At 42.3% G+C, this 25,188-nt stretch overlaps 1 protein-coding gene across 4 annotated transcripts in view; it reads right to left on the bottom strand.

The window, feature by feature from the left end:
* brsk2a (BR serine/threonine kinase 2a) overlaps positions 1-25,188 on the bottom strand; it is a 145,096-nt gene that overhangs the window by 57,754 nt on the left and 62,154 nt on the right. For all 4 annotated transcript variants that reach the window (XM_034535772.1, XM_034535771.1, XM_034535774.1 and 1 more), the window contains exon 2: positions 3,746-3,840. In XM_034535772.1, the coding sequence (XP_034391663.1) occupies positions 3,746-3,840 (95 nt within the window). The remainder of the gene's footprint in view (positions 1-3,745; positions 3,841-25,188) is intronic.

Here is a 25,188-nt window from a genome sequence, read left to right as displayed (position 1 = left end):
GTCAAATCATATAGGAAATTATGAATGAAACTAAATGAACATTGCAAATAGTTGTACAAAAGTGAGTCACATTAGGTTGAATTAAAATGAGTGATACATGTTAAACTGCTTTATTAGTAGGAGTGAGTATTTTAACACATTCATTGTTCAGATCCGATTGGTAATCTGGTTTTCTTTGATATCATGGTTCCTGATTTATATAATAACTGTCCATTCTATTGAGGCAAAGATTTGGTAGACGATGGCTGCTTGTATGTAGACATTTAACATTTTAGCTTAATTCTGTCCAATAATACATTTAAAAAAAAGACGTGTTTATATTAGTACTAGTATGTACATTTCTTAAAACCTTACCCAGGTTTGCGTAGCAGGGTTTCTACAATGTATGTTTATTTCCCAGCACTCATGACACCAGCAATTATAGAGTTGTCATATTTTTGCGTGAATATGAAATATGAGTTTTATTCTCAAGAGCGTGCAAGCATTTGGTGGAAGTGTGCAAAAAGATAATGTGTCTACTCGTCATATCTACTGTACAAATCATGAATCAATGAGTCAGCGGAGTTTCTCACCGCATGGCGCATGTCCATCTCTCCCTCCCTCTCTCTCTCTCTTCCCTTATCTCCCCCCTTCTCCCTCCCGAGCCCACAGCCCCATGGCACGTGAGGGCTTGCTGAGTTTCAGAAACATTAACTACTCCCTAGAGAAACTCCCTCACACATGCGGTCTTGGTTCTGGGCTTCTCTTTGTATCGGATCGCCAGGCTCCATTCTGTTTGGCCTCAGTGCCAATGACATACTGTCATATGTGCACACACTGTGTATTCCCTGTCTGTCTGTTTCGCTCTCATCACTTGAAACATGACAGGCAGCCACTTCTCATTCAACTAACTCCATTGTTAGGTGTTATGCTTAGAAGTGGTAAAAAACATTGGGCTGCACTTGCTCTTTGAAGTATTCAAGGCTCATTCCCTGGTAACAAACTGACATAAAGTTCATAGACAAATTCATTATTCAAGAAAATTCAATGTCTTTCGGGTCCAGCCTGTGGGGCTGAGGACTAAAGAGTTCAACACTAGTTATACAAAGTTCAACACACAGTGAGTGGAGGAAAGACCTCTATGCCAGCTATTCTTAGACAATTAATTCAACCAGTCTCCTCGTCTCCACGGACCCCTGACTACCAAGGCCAGTCGGGGGAAGGACAGACATAGAGGGATGACGTGTGTCACAGAGGATGTGCCCGTGCACATACATATGAATACGTGTCTGTGTGTGTCCATATGACACATGCACACATTCTTAGGAACTCTTCTGTGCGTAAGGCCCGCATGCGTGCACATACGTGTGTGTCTCACACACACACACACACACACACACACACACACACACACCTGTCCAGGAGAGTCAGAATCTCCCCTAATGGCACCACGGGGACCCAAGACATTAGCATATTAAAAGGTGACATTTCACAGTCTGTAGTCCTGCCGTAGTGTGGTGCAGGATCACTCTGACAGTCTGACAGCCACACAGGCAGACCGCAGAACAGACACAGAAGACTGTGGAGTGCAACACAATGGGAATGCAACACAATGGGAATATGGGCTGGATTTCAGAAAACACCTGTCCAGCCACTGTAGGAGATCACTGCTATGTTTAGTGTGTCCCGAAACTAGAGGGAACTTTACAAGTGACCTCACCGACAGTGTGGTCTAATGGCTCGTGCCTCATAATGTATTACACATTGGTGAAAAGTACATTGGCACAGAGGTTTGGAATTATAATTGAGGCCTCTGCTTTTTACAGAGGCCAATGATCAAATCAATACACACACACAGGACATAAACACACAGAAATGCTGACACAAAAAATGTAGAACTAGACTTCCAAACTATTGACTTTTGTCTGTGTTATATGGGGATGAGAAACACACCCACACACAGTTAATGAAGTTAAGGTCAAAACCATTTCCATACAAGCATTGCTTATCACGCACTCTGCATCTGAAATTGTTGGTGACTGAATAGGATTTTTGGCATTCATTCCCAAAGACACAAATTCAAAGTGTCTCTTTCAGGAGGAACTCCTTGCGTCCACATTATTCAACCCCTCCTGGCACATACATGAAAACACACACACACACACACACACACACACACACACACACACACACACACCACAGGGGCTAGCAGTTGGGAAAAGAGTGACAGTGGCTGAGTTCAGTAATTGGCTCTGAAATGCAGCTTCAGCAAAAGCCTTGTCAGTGTTTGGCATCTGTTTCTATCATTTTCCTCTGCAGGACAGCACAATGTGAAACACCTGGTCGGGACATTATTCCGCTACTGTCCTCTCTGCTGTCACATGTTACAACGGCTCCAGCAAATACTGCTACAACTAATAATACTTCTGTCAGTGCTGGGGCAACCGAAATGACCCGTCTTTCCCTCATGAAAATATTAGACTGCATGTTGAGCCAAATAGAACGAGATAAAAAGAGAGTGACTTCGGGAGCAAGACAGCAATGAGTGAGAAAAAGTCACGGAGGCACTGACACAGTAAAAAGCTGATTAATACCCGACTGTTTATCAAACAGCAATATTGGAGCACGGAGAGCTTTTCATCTGAAGTCTAATGATGCTGCCACAAAAGGGATGGAAAGCAGCGGGGTTTTCCATTTTTCTGATAACCTGTATTGTGAGAAAAAGAAAACATCTGATTCCTGCTTTCCAGCTCATAAGCAAACAATTAGAGTAGGCGCTCCTCTCTACGTGTGTCCTGTGAAAGACAATTTTCAGTTTTCATCTTGTTGTCCTCCATCTTCCAGCTCTCTTTGGTTTCTTTACAACTATTCCATCAACGCAAGGGCCAATTTTGTAGCACGCCAATTTTGCGTGGGCAATGAATAGAGCTGCCCAGCAGGAGCCCTGGGACATAACAACAACAAAGAATCCCCACTGAATCCTTCAAAACAAGGTTGTGTGGGAACATTAGAAATATGAATATGAAAATATAAATTCAACCAGAAGATTTTGAAGCATTTTGGAGTGAGGGGAAAGTAATGGTAATTGCAGAAACCTGCTTTATTGTTTCGTTACCCAAAGTTTTCGTGGAGGCACTGACTCCTGGCAGGGGAGCTAAACAGCTGACTGCTTCAGTTTAACATTCGAGAAGGATGGAAATCAACCGCTTTAAAAGACACACTAACTCAGCTTGTGATTCCCCCTCTCCATGAGGATGATTATGATATACAATATATCCCTCATATTTAAACATTTTTGCAAGATCAGCCAATTATTCATGTAAGAATTTCAAACCCACACGAGCATGCCGGCCACTTTAGTTTTTTAAATGCTAGCTGGCAGTCCGCCCAGTTTGTATGCGTCTAAGAAGTGGCTCTTTTAGAGACATTACTATCAGTTACAGTCCAACCCTTAGTGTTGCTTCAGCCTGGCTGCTGCATATTTGGATTTTGGGGACAGAGAGAGGCATGATGTTCCTCAAAGATCCCGAGCCAGACTTAAACAAGAACAGTGTTGTTGAATTAGACAAACAACACATTTCAACAGGTCAACTAACTACAAATTAAAGGACTTGTTTCACTAGTACATGCCTTATTCAAATACATATAAATGCACACACATATATATATATATATATTACATGGTAGCAAACTAAAAGTTAATGATTTCAAACATCTCAATTATAAACCTGAAAGCCACTGGAAGAACTAAAAGCTGTAAACTTACCTTCATTAGTACCGACTCGCTGAGTTTCTCCCGGTTGACAATCTTTATGGCGACTTTCTGGCATGTTACACAGTGGATAGCCAACTTGACCAACCCTGCAAAAACAAACAGGAAAAGCTCACTTAGTTAGGTGAAATTGGCCAATCACTTCTTCGATGTCCATACTGACTGATCACAAAAGCAACGGATTCATAATTATACACTGGACTGTATTTACAGTGCATGATATTTCCCCAGTTATGAAAAGGACATTTAAAATACACTTGAATTAAAGCGATGTATGAAGTTGTTTTGCACTAATGTACATTGACCAGACTGATGCAATGGAAATGCACAGAATGCTGATAATGACTTTTGAAGAGGAGACAATTCCTTTCAGAAACTGCCCTCTGGGGTTTATTTAAGTCATAAAAGGCAGTAAGGGAATGGTCCATTAGTTATTGATTCCTATAATGCACTAAACTGCTGTGAAGCAGTTGAGTTAGCTCAAACAGACAATAAAAAGGTGGCGGAAACAAACAGAGTCAAAGGTCAGTTGTTGAATGGGACCTATTATTGACCACGGCTTAAAACTCACAAGAATGAAGCAACAACGCGAAAAGAAACGGTCGGGGAGCAAATCAGGAAGAAATCTCAGAAGAAAGCGTTGCCCTTTACTTTACAAAACATCAATGGATGGGGTGAGATTTGAGTGTGTTTGATATGCCGTACCACTCAGCTCTCTGTGAATTCACACACACAAACTGTTAGCAATTACATTAGTGTCAAAATCAAAACCTCGGCGTTATAAATAAAGTGGTGTGTTTTTGTGCATTTGATACAGGGGAGCCATAACAACAGAACCAATCCATTTTCTGCCAGGGACCACAGAGTTGCACACACATTAGAAAGATGTTTGCGTCAGATAGATCACTTACAAACTGAAACCAACACACACCCGTATACAAACAAATGCCGGCTCTGTGTTATTGATTTCCCCAACGGCTTCATGGTGCTGCAGGTATTTGGAGACGACGGAAGATGAGTTTCAACTACAGCATTTGAGCTCTCTAATGGTAATGGGATCATTTGAAGGCTTTGATATGTTGCTACTTTTGTGCTGGCGACGATGAAGATGGTGAGATTAAGTTAATAAGTATTACTCCTGGTGTGCCATTGACGGAAACAATGTAGTTAGTAAAAGTAGCATATTGATGAAGAGAAGTAACGTCCTGCATTAAACATCCGGCATCGAACTGGCTTGCTGAACCAGACCTCCAGCTCGCTCTCACACCATCTCATTTGATTTCTATATGAATAAGCAAAAGAGAAGAGTCAATGGGCTTTGAGGAGGCGGAGTAACATAGGGATGCAGAAACAAGTCTTCCGACAACACAGAAACGGAGGATCGAGGAGTAGACATGACGAAGTAAATAGAAAAGTGCGTGTGAAAGATGAAGGGAACAAATGGAAAGATTGAGAATCAGTGTTAGCACATTATTGAAACGACAGGCTAGAGATAATTAAGCAATAATGGAGAGCATTGCGTGGGAGTGAGGTTCTGGCTTGGGAGATGAGGGGCCGCGGGGGCCGTGAGTGGAGACACATGGAGGAGAGGAGGCGTGAGAGAAAGAGAGAGAATGACGGAGAGCAGGACAGAAACATAGGAAGGAAGCAAATGCTAAAAAGAGGAAGATAAAAGATGTAGAAAGGGGATGAAGCGGTTGAGCAGGAGGGGGAACGACAAAACCATTAGCCCTGTGATGGTAATCATATGTTAATGGAGGCTATAGAGAAGCTCATAAGTCATGATAAATGCATTAAAGAGAAAATATCTGCCTGCAAATACGTGAAAAGTTAACTGGATTACTTGCCTCTCCATCCATCTTCCTCCAATGCCTGCGTTTTCGCTAGCGGAGTGAGCATTAGCGAGAAGGAAATGTTCACGGGAAGACAGCACATTATGATTTTACAACCACTTTGTGTACGGATTGTAATGAACTCACACAAAGAAGTGCAGTACATAATACAAAGGGACATAAGACGTACGCCTCTTTTATACCTCGCATAATAATCATGACTTAAAACAACAATATAACTAATTGTCATGGCAAAACATTCCATTTACAAGATTACATCCCAAAATGTGACATGTTTACTAATCACTGGTGGTGAAATAGCAAGCAAACTAGGGGACTCCCTAAACAATTGAAACAATATTCCTCACCAACTTCAGACCCACCTGAGGAATATCAGACCAGAGGAGTGTTGATATCCTGTAACATGTCCTTCAAATTGAAAGTTTCAATAGGACGTGTCAACATGTGAGGCTACTCAGTGGAACTCTTAAGTAATAAACTTAAGTTTTCTACCAAACTTGATTGCAATCCAAGCATTTGTGTTTGAGACGCTCCACTTAAGGCCCAACATGTCAATCTGATGATGGTGCTCAAGGTAAATCAAGTGTTGGACCGACGGACAATACCATCCCTAGAGTTAGCAGGCAATTTGAGGGGGGACGCCATCCCCCTTGTTAGCAAAATGACCAACATGCATGCCCCTTGTTAACCTGCCCCCCCCCCCCCCCCCCCCCCCCCCCCCCTCCTCTCCTCTCACCATCCCCTAGCAGAAATAGTGCAGGGACAGAAGTAACAGAAGGATTGTTTTGTTGGATATGTTGGTCTAGTCTGCCTCACTCATTGATCCTTTATCTCACTGAGGATTGTGGAAGTTAAGTTTTATGGTCGATCATGGATTTGAAATATCAGTATCCTAACCTGTGCTGTGTATTGATAAATCCATGGCGCTGTCCGTGGTGCTGAAGTAGCAGACAGATTTTGTATTTGCGACTTTGCTCTTCTGTCGGTCTCATCTAGGATCTATAATGTAATATTCTCTCATCTATATAGCAGTGTATTAAAATACACATAAGAAGGGTTGTCCTCTTTGTTGAACAAAATTAAAAAATCCACTACTGCTTTTTTAGAAATTCTTGCATTTCATATAAAAATCATGCATAGCACAAATAGTGCCTAAGAAATGCTAGAGCATGTCATTGTGTGTGCGTGTTGTGTGCATTCACACAGTAGTTTGCCAACACACAGTACAGTGTTCAACCCAGAATAGAATACAATTATAAATAAAACAAAGTCAATGAATAAATAAAAGGAATCTGACGTTTTTTGGGCTTTTGGATTGCTCAACAAAATATAATTTAGTTTGAAGCACAGGACTGTAGATACAGAGATAAGCGGTTGAGATCTTGGCTGTTAAGCTGCCGTTGCCCAGAAACCCACTCACTGCCTCACCGCTGCACATAGACGATATATTCACAGAAGCATTTTACAACACCTTCAGAGCATTTTAATAAATGATTAACCACCACCAGCACCTCTAAAATACATCCCCAAATGATATCCTCACGGTTTATACTTCTCAATGATCCCCTGCTAATGACCAACCCCAACATCATCTCCCAACAGGAACTAACTACACAACAATTTCACTGTGACTTGTCTGAAGTATGTTGTATTATCTAATTAACCTCTGCCTCTCCATGAACAAAAATCAAGCGTGCCGTCCCTTCGCTCCGATGTTCTGTAATGACAGGGATTGCCTGATACTCCCTGTGCCCCTTTCACCCGTCTGTTACGAAACCCCAGAGGAAACTCTCAGCTCCGAGTGAACACGTTGAGCTGAATCTGGAACGGCAGGGCTGGGGGGAGGGGTGTCCAGGAGATGCCCTGGAAGACACCGGGGTTTTGTCTGGATCTGGCTGGGCTCAGCAGGTAGACTGGCTTTGAACATTGCTTCAGACATAAGGCTTTGACGGAGAGCACAAAGGATCAGAGCCTCACAGGGGGGATGCAGGCAGTTGCCCATTCACTATAGCGTGTGAGCATGTGGATTACATTTGAATGTGTACCTATTGTAGTTGCATTGAGGTGTTATTAAAGAAAAAATGTAAAAGAACAACTATAAAAACAACCATTTCAAAAGTATGTTTACGGAAATGCAAAGTGTGTACAGATGGTATCTTTGTAAATGTAAAGCTGATTTGTAGGACAACACAATGTTCTGAGTGTCACATGTATATAACCTATTAACTGGACCAGGGAGACACGGGCGGACTGGCATTGTCACACACTGTTCACTTATATACTTTTCATTAACTCACATATGGACAAAAGCAGGCTGTGCAGCCAAGTTTGCAACGCCATTGAATCAGCAAGTGCATCGATCTCTCCTCTCCTTTGCCATCCTCCCAAATCAATAGCATCAAAAGCTCTCGCCTTCACAACAGTGTCAGAATAATGACACCAGCCAGGGACTTATGAGCTGGAGAGGCCACCATCGACTGACCCAAGGCCTCCATCCCGACTCTGCTCTCTTTACTTTCCACGCTGCTCTGTGATTAATGATCTAATGTGGAGGGACCGCTCGAGGAAGACGCAGAATGAGAACTTTGGTCCATGGCTCAGTGAGCGTCAAGAGCTGAGGAGTGCACTGTGCATTGCTTCAGAGTCGCTCTTCAATCATTTTTCCCGCTGGCTTTGAAAAATCAGGGATGAATAGTAAAACGTGCAACTAAAATATTTGATTGCGTGTGCAGAGCCGGTCATTTGGGAGAAGCATGCTAGAGGGACAGAAGTAAAGACTCAAAATATGAAAAAGAGGAAAAAAGGGAAATAAAAACACATTGAGAACCATAACTGTTTAGTAACTCATCAAGAATGAAAACAGTTAAATAACAATTTCTGAACAAGGTTGTGAGAATGTGGCTAATCAACTCTTTTTCATAAGCTAAAAGCACTGCTAGCACTGATTTGGTGATTTGGAGCTTTTTGTCTCACTATTTTAAAAATAGGTGCTTTTGGGCCTTGGAATTAAAGAAATATTTTCTACCAAGCTGACACATTTACAGGTGACATATAGTCCATGAGAATTAGTGGGTGAATGCTACACTCCAACTCACACATAAGCTAAGCAACAAATAGAGTGTTGCTTAGTGGATCAAGGAAGGACACTTGTTACTATTTAATCTTGTCAATAACATTGAAAGACAAATCTGGAATTCTTCCAGGTATAAAAATATATCGCAGCTGGGCAGTTTTTCTGAATTAGGTTTGAAATACTATAAAGTGAGAGCTGTAAGCTTTATTTAAATCAGTCGACATGCAATGGGAGTTGCCAGTGGGCCCTCGTTGGCATGTTTATGTGTGCCGTCCGCTGCCTTCCCGTAAAGCTGTTTAGCTTGGCAGAACAGCCAGGGACAAACCCCACTCCCGAGTGTGAGAAAACTTGAACTCCATCTGTGTTCACTTGTGAGAGCTCTTCCTGTTCCAGCTTTAAAAGCATGCTGATCAGTGGTCGATTTATCATCTGGCAGTGCTGGGACATCCAGGCAGGAGAGGACCCTGACTGCGAGCCTGATTTCCTCTGCCAATAATCTGAGACACCGAAAGGGAAGGAAGGAGAGCTGGGGAGAGAGTACAGGAACAACATGCTTGTGCCTAGGAGAGGCTCTTTATGATGTCCACCTTCTAACCACACACACAAGCTTTCAGCTTCATCCTCTTCACAGCACTACCATCCATGCAGCTAAAGATCAATTACTGGATAGCTTAGTTTCCATCTGGAAGTGACTACTAAGAGAGAAGGATGAAAAAGAGACGTCTCCTCTCGCGCACCTCTCTCACTTTCAAACTTGATCTTTCAGAAGCCCTAAGCCAATGCCAGCAGATGGTAGTAGCTTATGCTGGCTTAGCTTTCTCTCCCTGAGGCGCTGGCTCTGAGAAGCTCGTTGCCCTTAGGCACAGATCTGTGAGCTGCTTTCCACTCCTGCTCTCTAACCCTGAATGCTCTACGTGGGGGCTACAGCTCTGCACTGGGATCAGTGTTTGAAAGAGAACACAATGTGTTACGAGAGGCTTATTACTCCAGCTCCTTCTCGCCATATGGAAAGGCCCTGTAGCAGGGCGTGGGAATCCCCTCCACCAGGGCAAAGGGCAGGAGTTGAAGACCTAATGTACCATCAACCACCACAGCTCCAAGTACTGTCTTTCTCTTTTGCTGTTCTTCACATAAATAGATTGGCACACCAACTATTTAACATTCCTTCTCATTAAATCTGTCTAATTAAATGAAACGTTCTCTTCAGTTCTACATTTCCTTTATTATTTAAATTCTTAAATGTAATATGTCCTGCACTGCTATTTTATTGTATTGTATATATGTAAACATGTTTGCTGCTGCTTCACGAAATTTCCCCCTGGGGATGAATAAAGAACATATCTTATCTTATCTTACATACATTTATTGTATTTACTAAATACAGACGTATGTAGCTTGTGACTAGAATAGAAGACATTATATTCATTACAGTTTGTATGTACTGGAGTTGACAAAGTGCCAAACACAAATGGTTATGACAAATGAATATCGTCATAGAGTCCGTGTGCAATTATTAGAAGAGAAATGTAGTGAATACCTTCTACAATAGCCATATTTACCAAAGCAGAATGGCACAAAAAGGAAAGAAACCCTGCAACTGTTTTCATGCCTGGATACAAATATATTACCAAAATAATTAAGAACATTAATTATTAAAACATTTAAGATGTTTGTTTATTGATATACTTTTAAAGCACTGGACTGGAGATATGCAGACGTAAAACATGTTTGTTATTCAGTCACTCCAAGAACTGGAGTCACTTTCTGCCAAATGTTGCCCTCGTTCCTCCTCTATCCATCAGTGTGTTCTGACTCATGTATCACCTCATCTATACTGAAAAAAAGACAGAAAGAGATGGAATATAGCAGCAGAAATGTGTTGAGTCATCCTGTGCAGGAAAGAGACAACATGTCGAAGATCAAACATTGCTCACTTGCTACTCGATGAATGCACTCTAACTCTGTCTCTCTCCCACCGCTCCTATCCTCACTCTTCATTCACGGAATCTCTTTCCCTCCTCCATTTCTCCACCTCCTCTTTCACACTTTTTGCATGTTCAGTCAGCCGTGACGTTAGTCAACCCTGCCTGAATTCCCCTGCAACCCTCCAAACCCTCCCAGCCAAAGCAACAGCAACAACATCCGTAACAACAGAGGCCCAGACGAACGGAACAGCTTCAAAAGCACGAAGAGCAGTTTAGCCCTGGAGTGCTGGAGGGAGGCTCACTGACGCATGCATACAGAAAAACTCTTTGTATAGCCACTGTGAAATAAGACATTTGGTCAACTACTCCCTGCACAAAACAGGGATCTCTTGGTAAATACAGCAATAATGGTACTATACTGACAAAAGGGCACTATGGAGATGGCAGGGAGTAGATAACGTGCCTTGCTCAAAAGCACTTGAACCTCCAGCTGAAGGGCATATTTCACTTCGTACAGTCTTGTATGCTATCAATGATTCTAAGTGATTTGACTGTTAAGTGATGGAGAATGCACTCAATTATTATTCCTGAATAATATAGATGTACAGCATTAGATCTGGTTCAGATAGGATCAATTCCCCTCCAACTCTAAACTCAATCTTTGCATAAAAACAGCTGAAAAACAATTTACTCAGCATTGATTCATGATCGGGTACACACGCGGCTGAGCAATCACATGTACAGATATCAGCATTTCAACCTAAAATGATAATAATCAACATTCAAGGAAAATGATGTCTGGTCACCATTTACCTTTGATCATCTTTGTAGCTGATACAAGTGTAACATTTTCATAAATAAAACTGATACAATGACAATATTAAAAACATAATGTGTGTACACACACACACACACACACACACACACACACACACACACACACACACACACACACACACACACACACACACACACACACACACACACACACACACACACACACACACACACACACACACACACACACACACACACACACACACACACACACACACACACACACACACACACACACACACACACACACACACACACACACGCACACACACACACACACACACACACACACCAACACTGTGCATCCAAGTCCAGCAGCTTGCATTCACTCCCTGTGTGTGCTTGTGTATTTCGGTGCGCATGTTGGTTTTTGGCTGTTTGGGTAATAAGGATGTGTGAAACTAATTCCACATGCACGACTGCATTATCATAATATACCTCAACAAACACAAACCGAGTGAAATGTGGTATAAGGCGATGAAGTTCTGGGTGGCTTCAAGGCAATAATCTAATTTTACACATTTTGAAACAAGAAGAAAAACAATTGAGAGCATCGCCAAAAAGCAGCAACTACTGACGCTCCACTTTGTTATCTAAGAAGCTCTCTGATTGGCAGATCTTACAAAATCCCCACCCCTTTGCAGCATCCGCCTCATCAGAATGTAAATGTATGCACAAATATGGACTCAGAAGCTCATCACCTGCAAAGTGGAAGATGCAAGCTTCACACACACTCTCTTTGCCAGCAAGGCAAACACGTCTCATTGCCGGAGGTCGCTAACGCGTGATTGCACAGCAGAAAATGGCTGAGAAAGTTCATGCTGCCATATGTTTTAAACTGTGCAAAAATACGTGTGAATACGCTCATGTTTGCCAAATAGCTACATGCTAGTTTATCTCAACTGAAGCCATCTCGCATTTGTGCATGTTAGACTGAATTCAGGTGCTGTAGATTTTGTGGACATGCAAATTATTGTTTTTTGAAAAAAAGTCAGCGGGAACTTTTTGGGCTGGGATTTTGCTTTTTTTGTGAGGAGACAGTCTCCCCCATTAAGTTGATCAGAGGCAGTGATATCACTTCTCTTCTGAATCTTACTGCCGAGACGTCGTCGGAGATTCTAAATATCCCACTCTAAATTCTGGCCTGATGTGACTGGAGTTCAGACCACAGAGCCGAGCGAGAGTGACACTGTCAGAGGAATGTTCTGCCCGAATCCCAAACGGGAGCATCAGAGCAAACATGAACGGAGACTCGCCGGCCAGATATGGGAGCGAGGAGAAATGTAAAGAACAAATTAAAAAGAAGAAAAAGTTGCGACAATGAGGCCAGTGACAGGGAGACGGAGAAATACCGATAATGATAGCTAAATAGAGTGATGCTGGGAGAAACGCAGTCAAAACACAGAGAGAAAGCGAAGCCTAGGTGGGCGGGGCACGGAGACTAAGATCTATTTTTAATGCCTATGACTAGGGATCAGCAAAAGGAATGTATAATTACAGCCTCATGAATAATGCAAGCAGGCTTCTTTTAATTAGCCACACCACAGGCCCAGTGTGGCAACCACAGCAGACGGGACAAACACGTGCACACACACACACACACACACACACACACAACTGACATGTTGTCCACAGAAGATGCATAAATGCGCATACGTGTGTCACTTTTAAAACATACGTGTGTGCATGTTAAACATGTCCTCCCACGGTCCTCTGTTGAGACGGGAGTCAAATAATGAGGTGATGAGCTGAGGATTGGTGCCTTGGTGATGACTCTGATAGGCTTCACAGTGAAAGGAGCCCCTAGACACCACTCAAAGAGCTGCCTGTCATATGTTAGATAACCCTCAGTATAAAAGTATAAATTATTAAACATCTTACTGGATAATATTACAAAACGGTGCTATAATCATAAAAAAAAAATCATCACGCTGGCTTTCTGTATTTCTCACACACAAATGCCAACACAAACCAGCACGAATAACTGGCAATGTCTGGCATACAGGCCATGCAGAGATGCCAATTGTGTGGGCTACAAAATAAATCTGATTCTCAGAAGCAATTCATCAAACCCTTCTCATCTACAATTCATTGATTAACAGTGTTTGGGTTATCCATGCCACATTATCAAACATGGAACAAGCCGGAACTTCAGTGAGTTCTCATCAACCTGTCTTGATAACCAGCTCTCTTCCGAATGGAGATTAAAATGGGTGGTCGAAGCGCAACTGCGAAGAACTTAAATAAACTCTGTCCACACATCAAGAGAAAGGCAGGAAGCTGGATCCAAGTTGAAACGGCCCATCAAGACACCGGCAGGATGTTGTTTGGTTGTTATCTGGCAACTAGACTTCTCCCCTTAATTTGTAAGCTAATTTGTGGCTGGCAAAGACAGGCTTGAGTATGGGAGAGGATATTGGATGTAATTCGATGTCTCACTCCATCGTCGTTTGTTGATTTGAGTTTAATTGGCAATGAGGGTGCTGGGTTCCTGCTTTGGGGCCCACAGGGGAGATGACGGCTTGAGCACAAGGAACGAAAATGAGTCTTGATTTTACCATGGAGAGCAAGAAGCAGCCACTCAATGGTGCAAACTTTCCTTCACACAGCTGAAGGAAAGCACATCAAACAGAAATGGACAAAAAGCAAACCGACTTGTGCTACCTTAACCTAGAAATTGGCTCGATACGACGTTTTGACATTCAGCTCGTTCATAAATAAGCAACATGAATATCAAATAACAGCAGGAGGGATTGTCCAAGGGTAGCACAAATCCCACCATTATGGTCAACATGCACAAGGTTGTTGCTATGTGTTACAGTGTTCGGACAGAACAATCATCCATAGGGGAAGAGGGTGTGTGCCTGTGTGTGTTCGAGGTACGGGGCAAGCCTCCCGGTGTGGGACATTGACACGCACAGATACTGACTTTTCAAAAAGTAAAAAAAATACTGCCTCCTTCCTAAGACTTTTACAGACAAACGGCACGCAGGAGAAAGGTCAAAGTGTCAAAGCTTCCCCATTAGTGTATGGTGCCATCAGTAACACCTTCAGGCATAGAAACAACAAAGACAATACATGTGCATTTGTGTGTGACAGAACTGCCTTGCAGAACAGCAAAGAAGATATTTACTATCCCCCATATCTATCGTGTGCAAGAACCAAACATCCATGTTAGCTCCAGATCTAAACAATAACAATGACGACTATTACCACATGCAGATAGCAAAGAAGAGGTAGCTACTATCCAGCTCTTTAATCTATTTTTAACATTTATGCCCAATCCACATGTGTTAAATGCAGAGCACGATAACACACTCATATAAACTAATTTACATATTTTTGGAAAAGGACATGACTATTCTTTTGCTGACAGATGTTTTTTTTTCTTCTTAATTGCCATTTTAACATGAATTCCACATTTCTTTCATCCAGTCAAACATGCATTCAGTAACAATTCCAAGGCACAAACCTTGCTTGTCCATAGCATGACAATGTATTGGGCCATGGGACATCCCAGAGTGAGGGGCTGCAGATCGAGCCGGGGAAAGCCGGTTGTGTTGCAGAATGAAATACATGCCTCCCACCATGAGGTGTCATGGTGGGAGGATGCGTTGGTGATTACCCCGGCAGCCATTGGTGGGGCTCTTGACATCTCTGGGATGATTTGAGCAACTCCTCTGGCTAAATCATTGCGTCAGCTGCAGCTCGCTCATTACCAAAGCCACCGCTGCATCTCAATGAGGAAACATGGGAATTTCTATTAGCAACCGAAAGCTTGATCTATCTCTCTTGAGTCCCTCTATCATTGTCACTCTCTTCTCTTCCTTTCCACTCAGTCACCACTTGTTTTTGCTGTGAAGGGGGGGGGGGGGGGGCAAAAGCAGAGATGGCTCTACGGTTGCATCATGTCTTTCTACCATAACAACAGTGGTTTGTGTGTGTGTGTGTGTGTGTAGGTGTGTATAGTTTTTTTAGAAAATATCCAATTCCAAAAGACAAGAGGCAAAAATTGTTTAAATAAGGCAAATAAACTAGCCACTAACCCTGCCTGAATACTCCTTAGCTTGTCTGTAATCATCAGTGACTTGTGTTTGTGTGTGTGTTTGTGTGTGTGTATCTGTGTGTGTGCGTGTATGCATGAGTAGTGCACACGTGTGTTCCAGTGAGTAACATCCAACTGCTGAATGGAAATCAAAGTGGTTTTGGAGACAAGCCAATGCCCAGATTGCCTGCTTTCTGAGAGACCAGACTCACGTCAGGGCTGGGAACATTGCCTTGTACGAAAAGAGCAAGTACACGCACACTAAACCCACACCCACTAAGACACACAGGGACGTACTAAGAGAAAGTACACAAGGCAGAACACCAAGGGCACTTCACCAAGAGTCCATTTCACCTGGCCTTTTTACTGAACAAAGACTGGCATGAGATGTCTAACAAAGCCCAGGGAAAACTAGGCCTGAATGGCAAAAAAACTAAAAAGAGATCAAATGGGGGGAAAAAAGGGGAAGAGGAAAGGGAGTCTGAGAAATATGTTGACTGAAGACAGAACAGCGACATTTAATAGAATAGTAAACTGAAAAGAAAAAGAGGGAAAGATGGACAAAGAAAAAGAGGCAAAGAGAGACGTCAGAGGGCCTTGTATTCCACCACCAGGGAAACTGAGGGAGCAGGGAGACATCTGTTCAACACGACTTCAGGGGGCTTTTACTCTAATGTCAGCCTGTCACCACATACAGGACCGCAGGAGTAGACACACGCTGAGAGCCGCTGAGAGTACACACACACACACACACACACACACACCCTATAGCATACACCAACTCTCTTCCTATCTCAACCTCCGTTAATGAAATTCCACAGCTCACTTTAAAAAGTAGCAGGACTAGGGGGCCTGCCTCATCCTATCAGCGTCTCTCTTGATCTTTATTTGATCACGCCTTTCAAATCTGATTGTGATAATAAGCTTTTGATATATACATTGTTATGGTAATTGATCGAACACAACTTTTAATCCCTCGAGCAGACAGATATTTTCAGCGCTTTGTATATTAATTACCCAGAGTACAGTGTGACTCATCAGGTACAAGCCTGCCAATCGGCCGTTTATTTCCGCCGGCATCGTCTTCACTATTTCACAAAGGGCACCTTCGCAGCATCCTGTGCTTAGCGCTGTCCAGGACGATTGTGATGAACAAATATGAACAGGGTTTCGCCCTATACCAGAATGATAATGTGTGGAGCCAGACCCGCCTTTGGAACTGACCACGCTATACAAAAGAGGACAAGGGCCAAGTTAAAAACAATCATTTATTTTGAAGGCCATCCACTACACTGTGTTTTTAATGGACTCACAAGTTCATTCAGTGAGCGACTCAGGAAGCCTCAGTGTTCTACTGAACCACTCAGAAGGTCCTTTGTTCCGGCAGCAGTTCGATTTTTTAATGAACACCTTTAGGTGTTTTTAGATTTAGATTTAGCATCTTTCTGATGGTCATGTTTTATGGGGTATCTTCTGGTTTTGTTTGTTTTGTAGTGTTACTTGTCTGTTGTGCTCTGTGGACTGTGTCTATTGTTGTCTGTATGAATGTTTGGTGGCAAATGAGTTTCCCCACTGGGGATTAATAAAGTTGTCTAATCTAATCTAACCTATAGACTACCAGAGAGTAGTACTGCAACCGTTCTATCAACAGAAAATTAATCTGCTTTTGACTGATCAAATTTCAAGGAACAAAACAAATGCTAGTTCCAGGTTCAGATATGAGCAAAAAATATTTTGCTTTTCTCTGTTTTATTGCAATAAAATATCTTTGGTGCAATAAAATATCTTTGCTGTTATTTTAAGACGGCACCCTTTTGGACATTTTACAAATTAAACAATTAATGGACAAATAATCATCAAATTAATCAATGATGGAGATCATTTTAAGCTGCAGTCCAAAGTGACATTGCCATGCAGTAAATATGAGCACACATAGGATATCACCCAGTGTTAAGCACTCTATGTTATTACATAAAGGTTCATATTATGAAACCAGAGCAGGGCAGCTTACCCTTAACATTGACCCATTAATTACGTGTGTATTGATATCACATAACCAAAGAACACATTCAATTTAAGAAGCACCAAGAGAGGACAACCTCTATTGGAAAATAAAAGCAAGCCTCTTGATGAACTACAGTATGAATCAATTAGCAAATGCATTGTCTTCATTAGTTGCCTTTACGTGACACCTGAATGCAGCCCGATGGCAACTTTTAGAGACCTCTGGTCTTTTTCATCTCGTAGGCCATCAGCCAGTGAAAATACTGCAGTCATTAAAATAATAATGATACAGTCATAGCCACTGATGACTTATTGATCAGATACATGCCCCCCCCCCCCCCCCACACACACACACACACACACACACATATATATATATATATATATATATATATATATATATCATGTGTGTTTGTGTGTATTGTCAATAATACAAGGGCTCTTTACCCCTGGACATAGGAATGCATGGATCACTCAAACGCAGTCAATTTGCACAATTAAGTGATTAAATCACACAAATTCAGTCAATTTGCACGATTAAGTGATTAAATCACATAAACTCAGACCGTATCAACGCCCAGTGTCAGTGCACACTGCTAGGAAACATGTTTCATGTTTGCAGAGATGATGATGGCTTTTGTATATCATGTTAATGCTCATGAAGCTGTCACAGGAACCTTGCAGACATGGGGGGTATCACCCACGTGCTTATTGCACGTTATATATCACTGGACTGGGATGTGTGGCCTGGCATAACGGCTATGAGTCTGTCACAATGGCATGATGCATGTTGCCCTTCTGTGATGGATGTGTGCGAGTCGGCTTGGACATGTTACATCACTTGACAATCAAAGGCAGAAACACAGATTTGACTGAAGACCTCTCAGATACCTTTTCACTTATCCTTCAAAAGGCAAGGGGACACCCTTTCTGCTCATGATAGGGAAAAACTTAAATTCAAGTAAACCAATTTCATTCCAATGCTTTTCCTTCACAGGCCCATCTCATTTTGAAGAGATGCACTCTCCATGTATGTCTGGGCAGCAACTGCCAATCAATATGTCAGTAGTGCTGATGGACAATCCTCTCAGCCACTGATGACAGATGGAGAGGCTTGAGAGGGGCGGGTTGGGTTCATGTCAAGGGCTGTGCTTGCGAAGGGTTGCTATGGCGTTGCTATGGAGACAAGGCAGTGGGAGAAGTGGTTTATGATGGACACCGATGGGTGGTCCACACCAGAAGTTAAAGTAAATGGAGAGAAATGTGTGCACTTAAGCATGCCCTCTTTGAGTTTGAATACATGCAAATATGACACCTTTATTCTAACTTCCATGTGTGTGCGCATGTGTGCGTCCCTGACATCTGCACAGCTGCAATAATGAGAAATACACAAAGCAGTCAGAGCTTAACATTCAACCCCTATATGTGGACAGTCCAGGACAAACACACGCACACACACACACAGACATCCACACACACACTAACACACACTCTGCCTGAAGCTGATGACGCAAATAGCCTTAACTCGGGCTTGGTGCAGCACTTAAGTGCAGATAGGGAGGGACAGCGAGAAGAGAGGGATGGAGAACAGAGATAGAGAATAGGAAAGATAGAGGAAGTCTGAGGGGTTGGAGCTGCATCTGTAGGTGGAATGCCAACTGTCCTCCATGCATATACGTACACACACACAATGGGCAAGGCCATTAGGGAAAGTGAAATCACCACTAATCTGCATGAGCATCATCTGTGACCCTATAAAATCATGCCTCTCCTAATCTGAGAGAGATAGAATAAGGGAAAGAAAGGGTAAAAGAACGAGAAAGAAAAGGGAAAGAAAGGGAATTGAGGACAGTAGTTTGTGAAGGAGACGGGGTGTTGGGTACCAGTACCAGCTCCAGCCAGTTAGGGGCTCCCTTTCACCTGCACTTTTGCCTCATTCCCAATCCACTCTATTTTCTCTCACTCGTTTTTTATTCACAGTCTCCTCCCGACTCTCCTCATATCTCTGCCAGAAAGATCCTTTACATTTGCCTTGTAACTTTGTTTGTACTTGATGGGTTTCATCTATGCATCTTCTCAGACTTTCCTATTGCTTTCAGGATCACCCCCATTCTGTCCTCTCTTTTTGCATGCAGTGCAATCCTGTCCAGCCACTGTATTGTTTACTGCAGAGACACACAGGAAAGAGGAATACCCAAAGAACAAAGACAGTCAAAGAGAAAAGGGAGAAAATAATTGTAGAAAAGAAAGTGGAAAGAGGAAGTGTGATACAAATAAATAAATAGAGAATGGATAAACAATATGCTGATCAAATACACAAAACACATGCGTTTTAGAAACCAACTGATCCGTAGAGTCACAAGGATGTTGACACTCATGAGAAGACAGCGCCATTGTTGCTAGGAGAAGAGCGAGGCGGGAGGAGGGGAAGAAGGGCAGAGGTAGAAGATGAAGAGAAGGGGGGAGAAAATATGGGGTGATGGAGAGACAGTTGGACAGAGAGAGCAAGGGAGACGGAGGTGAGGAGGAATGTGGTACTGTATATGGATGGTGCCCCTGTCGATTAGAAGACAGCAGCGTAAAAGAAACGGCACCCCCAACCTCCTGTGTAATGTCAGTAATTTCACATACCATCACCTCACTGCAGAGCCCCGGTTCCACTCCATCACACACACACACACACACACACACACACACACACACACACACACACACACACACACACACAATAGCCTTAGCCAATGGAGGGGAGCAACGGGAGAGAAGAATAATGCATAAGGAGGGAGCGTGGAAACAAAATTGATTGGAGCAGCAGCATAAGATGGAAATGGGAATAATGTATGTAGAAAAAGATGGGAGAAGAAAGAAGCTAATGAGAGTAATGAGAAATGAAAGGAAAGAGATACATACTGATGATTATATAGAAGTAGTGGTACATTTATAAGTTGGTGTATTGATACTTTTCCCCATCATAGCTCTGTCAATCAATAGTAAATACCATGGCAACCGCGTTACATGCACAAAGTGATGGATTGCAGAGCTAACAGTCAGTACTACACATTTTATGGCACCCAATTTCCCTTCCAGACTCCTCAAAATGAAGTGTTACCTGATTAGAGACAAAAATTGAGAATTAATTATTACCGTTACTATTAAACTCCAAACCTGTGAGCTAGAGTCAACCGTCTCACACCAGGTAGACCAGCAGCGTTGTACACCAGTTTAAGATACCATGTTGTCGTACTGCAAAACATGATTTCATTCCTTTATCCAAACCACTTCTCCTACTTAGGGAATGGAGCCGATCCCAGCTGTCTGTTGGAGGAAGCCGGAGAACCCGGAAGGAACCCATGCTGCTACGGGGAGAACGTGCAAACTCCACACAGAACGAGGACCAGAATATCATTAAAACCTTTTGATTAAAAAGTCTATTTTCCATAGAGAAGAGTAGATTTCCTGCCAATCCTTTTTTCATAGCTAGCCATATATATAGAAAGGAACTACTCAGCAGAAATAAAATGAACTGAGAACAACTTTGCTAATTATTTCCTTTTTTGGAGAAAAATGAGTGAGTGTGAGTACTTCTCAAGGTCTGATGTTTGGTTCAGCATCTGTTTATCAGAAACCTTTCAAAGAGTGGTAATACATTATCTGTATCTTACCTGGTAGACAAGTAAAAGCAGGACATTGAGATGTTGTGTTGTGGATCCATCCAGGGAAGAGAGGCAGGAAAGAGAGACGAGAGAGAGAAAGAGAATCAAAGTTAGTGACAAGGTACTATAAGATTAACAGAATATATTCAAGTCACACAATTCTTTATCCTCAAATGTATAACTGAGCAGATCCCAGAATCACAAATGACAACAGTGATTAAGAAGGCATACATGTCAGCCTCAAAAAGTGAGTAAACTGGGTTTAGGGTGAATTTACACTGCATTACATCCCTGCCAATCACTGGACTTTGCTTTCAGCAGCAGTTGGAGCCATCATCCCCTCTCAGAGTGTTCTGCTCTCTCTCGCTCGCTCTCCAATCCCAGCTCTGACAATCCCTCATCCCCTACAAAGCACCCCTCTCCTAAACACACAACCTCAAGCATGCACGAACACACACTCAAACTGACTTTCAAAATAAAAACCCTGCTGTTTACCAAGCCAGAGAATCCCGAACGGAATCACATTTTCCCTTTCAAAAGAGTGTTTGAAGTTGCCGCACAGATGTTGCTGTCGGCTTTTTTTATTTTTATATCATGTAAGAGATTTTCCTCTTGCTCTGTCCCCCACCTCGCTCAGCACAGTGTGACACTCTTTCACTTTCCCTCAACCTTCCCCAATCTCTCCATCTCTGTCCCCATGATCACAGGAAGAAAGTTTTATCCGACGGAGAAGCATCTCTTAAAAAGTTGTTGGGGTAGTCTCAGTAGAGGGGAGAGGAAGCGGAATCAGATGTTGAACCTGAAAGGCAGATGTTCAGGTAGCATGCGTGTTGTTCCCCGTGTGAACACGCACGCACGCACGCACTGAACCGATCATCTTTGGGAACTGGGGGGTCTCTTCCCTTCTATTTTCCCAAAGCAGGGAAAAAAGCAAAAACATAATGTTTCATGCTCTGGTCATTTTGTGCTATTTTGCTTTGATATATCCGTCTTCTTACGGACCAGAGAGTAAACATCCAAAATGTACATTTTATCTGTAGAAATGTACCAAAAGTTATCATCACATAGTGCCGCATTTTTATATTTAAATACAACATTTCAGAAAACTTGTATACAAAAAATATTTGTCTGAAAGTACATAATCAACTCGGGAAGTGTCATGGTCATATCTATCAGTTCTTTGTTGCCTATTCCTCTGTACTGTCTCTTTAAATATGTTTTGTAAAATGTCCATACATTTTAAAGGCTGCTCTCAAAATCTGTTTTTTCTGCATTTTAGTAGCACTTATACACCAAACTTTCCAGAGTCATTCCTATCCATATTCTGAAGGTTTTTACAAATGTTTTTTTTCCAGATATCATTCATAGCCTGATTTATATAACATTTTATTCCTTTTTTATGGCTGTATTTTCTTATTTATGAGGTGATCAAATGTAAAAACCTTTGATTCTAATATGTCAACAAAATAAATAAATAAATATGTTTTTGAACCTGGCTTTATCCAGTGTTCACATTTCTGGTTTGGACATTTATGCAAATTACTGCAGCACATATTTGCTAAGTTCAAGAATAAAGTTTCCTTGAAGTATCTATACTGTAAACTATAAAGTCATCCTAGATTTTTTTAACTAATTGTAATGGTGCTACAGCTTCTGTAATAACTTGGAATTATTTACAGCCATGTCTCCCTTAATCAACTCTCTTAAATGATAGACGTTTCCTTCTCCTATAAAACCTATTTCACGTGTGGAGGCTTTAAAAGCAGGGCAACGAGGGCGATTGTGTCAGAAGGTTTACGACCTAAACAACTGTTGGCCTCTCGAGCTGTCACACTCCGGACTGTAGTACAACATGGGTCTACCCATAGGTTAACAGTGGAGTGGCACGCCGTTAAATTCAATTGGTTTTTTTTACGACCTTTCCTATCTGTCCCCAAGGGCAGGCTGGAGAAACAGAAGGGACAGGAGTGAGAGATGCTGCACGCAGAGAAGGAAAGTGAAGGAGAGAAACATGGTGGGAAGGTGATTCTCAAAAGGATAAGTGCAAGAAGTGGAGGAGAAAAAGAGAGGCAGAAATTTTAAAAATCCTTCCCAGCAGAGAGAAAAGAGAATCATTCATCTCCCCACCAACAAGAAGGATGTGCGTCATGATTCTGAGTAAAATGAGGCCAGCTTTGATTATGCCTCCCCACTCTATTAAAATGGAGCTATGCATCACACACATATAATATTCTGTGGAGCAATGCAGGAACGTGGGCCGCTGCACAGTGCCGAGAAGAACAAAGGCTGTGGTTGAAAGCTTCCTACAGGAGCTAATTGCAATATTAGTGGTCCTGGGCGGGGGAAGAAGAGGAGAACAACACCACCACTAATTAAAAGATGAGAAGCAGTCTCTGATTGGACAGCGGGAGAGCGAAAGACAACAAAAGAGATAGAATAGAAGAGAAGAAAACAAAAGAGGCCAACGCACAGAGGATGGAAGGAATACAGCACTGTGTGGAATTGTAACAGTGCCTGTGTGCTGTTTGTGACCTTGTGAGCTCGCAGTGTGTTTTATATGCAGGCTACGTGTGAGTGTGTGTGTGTGTGTGTGTGTGTGTGTGTGTGTGTGTGTTTGTGTTAGAGTATAATCTAAATGAGTCTTGTATCTTTAGAGATTAATCCGACCCTGGCTCCACACGTCACACTCTAATCTATCAGGGTAAAACAAGCAGGGCTCTGCAACTGGCTCCTGACCGCAAACAACCACTGAGGTGCTGTAACATTATGGGACATAAGCCATAAACAGCCATGATTCACAACGATGTTAAACAATGTGGTTTGTTCCTTTTATGAGAAGACAGAAGACTGCTATGTGTTCAATCAATATTAGTTGTTTAACATAATCCACAATAATTAGTCATTAAATTAAGTCAACAACCTTAAGTGTCTTCAACCCAGACTACATTTATTTCTCCACGGGAGGTTGTGTGATTGGTCAGTGATTTGAATTCTGGGAAATTATACCTCCCCCAACCCAGTAATAATTACAGCCACATTTACCTGATGTTCGTTCCACAAACTCGCCGGTCCACTTGTAATTTTAAACCCTGTACTGAGCACAGTCCTTTTATTCTATAGGATCGTTCTGAGGAAGGGCTGATAGTCCTACGTTTTATTATTCTTATCAATCTTTTTGTGAAAATGACTGAAGTCAGAAATGTTTCTGGTAATAAGGAGACCAGAATATAGGCCTATTTAACCAATATCACCACAGAAACAAACTAGAAAGGTCCACTCAGTATAAAGTGCAGATCTCTGTATGTCTGCAACAACTACGGCTGTAATGTTTGATTGAAAGAATACAACCCCGATCTGGACCGCAAGTGTATCAGACTCGCACGTCTCAGATAGCTCTCATTTTGATGAATGCAGATGTCTGCACCGGCTTTCTGCAGGTGTGCTTCTCTGCTCCATCCCACGGACGTTACATCAACTTGTAGCTTCTTTTTTCTTCTTTGTTTTTACGTTTTCAAGTCTACTTACTCAACAACATGCGTGTAAACAGGAGGTTGATGCCCAATTAAAAGGCTCTGTGACTCTAGCCGCAGAGCTTCGGCTGAGCAGCGGTGATGCAGTCAACTGTGTGTGTAGTTTCATAAACCGTGAGCCAAATAAATAATCAAAAACCATTAAAAAAAAAAGTGCTCTCCCCATAGATATACAGTCTAGGGTTTCCCCCTACTGCGTCTCTGACCGCAGAGCAGCAGCCAGGGATCAGCAACGCACTCAGCTGCGTTATCCCTAGCTCCTACCGACTGGCGACGGTTAACAGGAGTCAGTGAGGAGTCAGCAGGCGGTCAATAGCAATATAAAAACAGGCAATAAAGTGCTAAGAGATTAAAAAAAAGACATAAGAATCAAAGTCATCAGCCATCACTTAACAACTCATCAAATCGGCTATTGTAATGTCAGCTACAGGTGAGCCCTGTTTTCCCCCGCCTATATTTGTTTACATTTTGGCAACATTATGCCTAAATCACTATTTGCAGATCCTGTTTGCAATGC

Source organism: Cyclopterus lumpus, chromosome 6, assembly GCF_009769545.1.
Source record: "Cyclopterus lumpus isolate fCycLum1 chromosome 6, fCycLum1.pri, whole genome shotgun sequence".
In the NCBI taxonomy this organism is placed as follows: Eukaryota; Metazoa; Chordata; class Actinopteri; order Perciformes; family Cyclopteridae; genus Cyclopterus; species Cyclopterus lumpus.
This window is presented reverse-complemented; position numbering and strand designations above follow the sequence as displayed.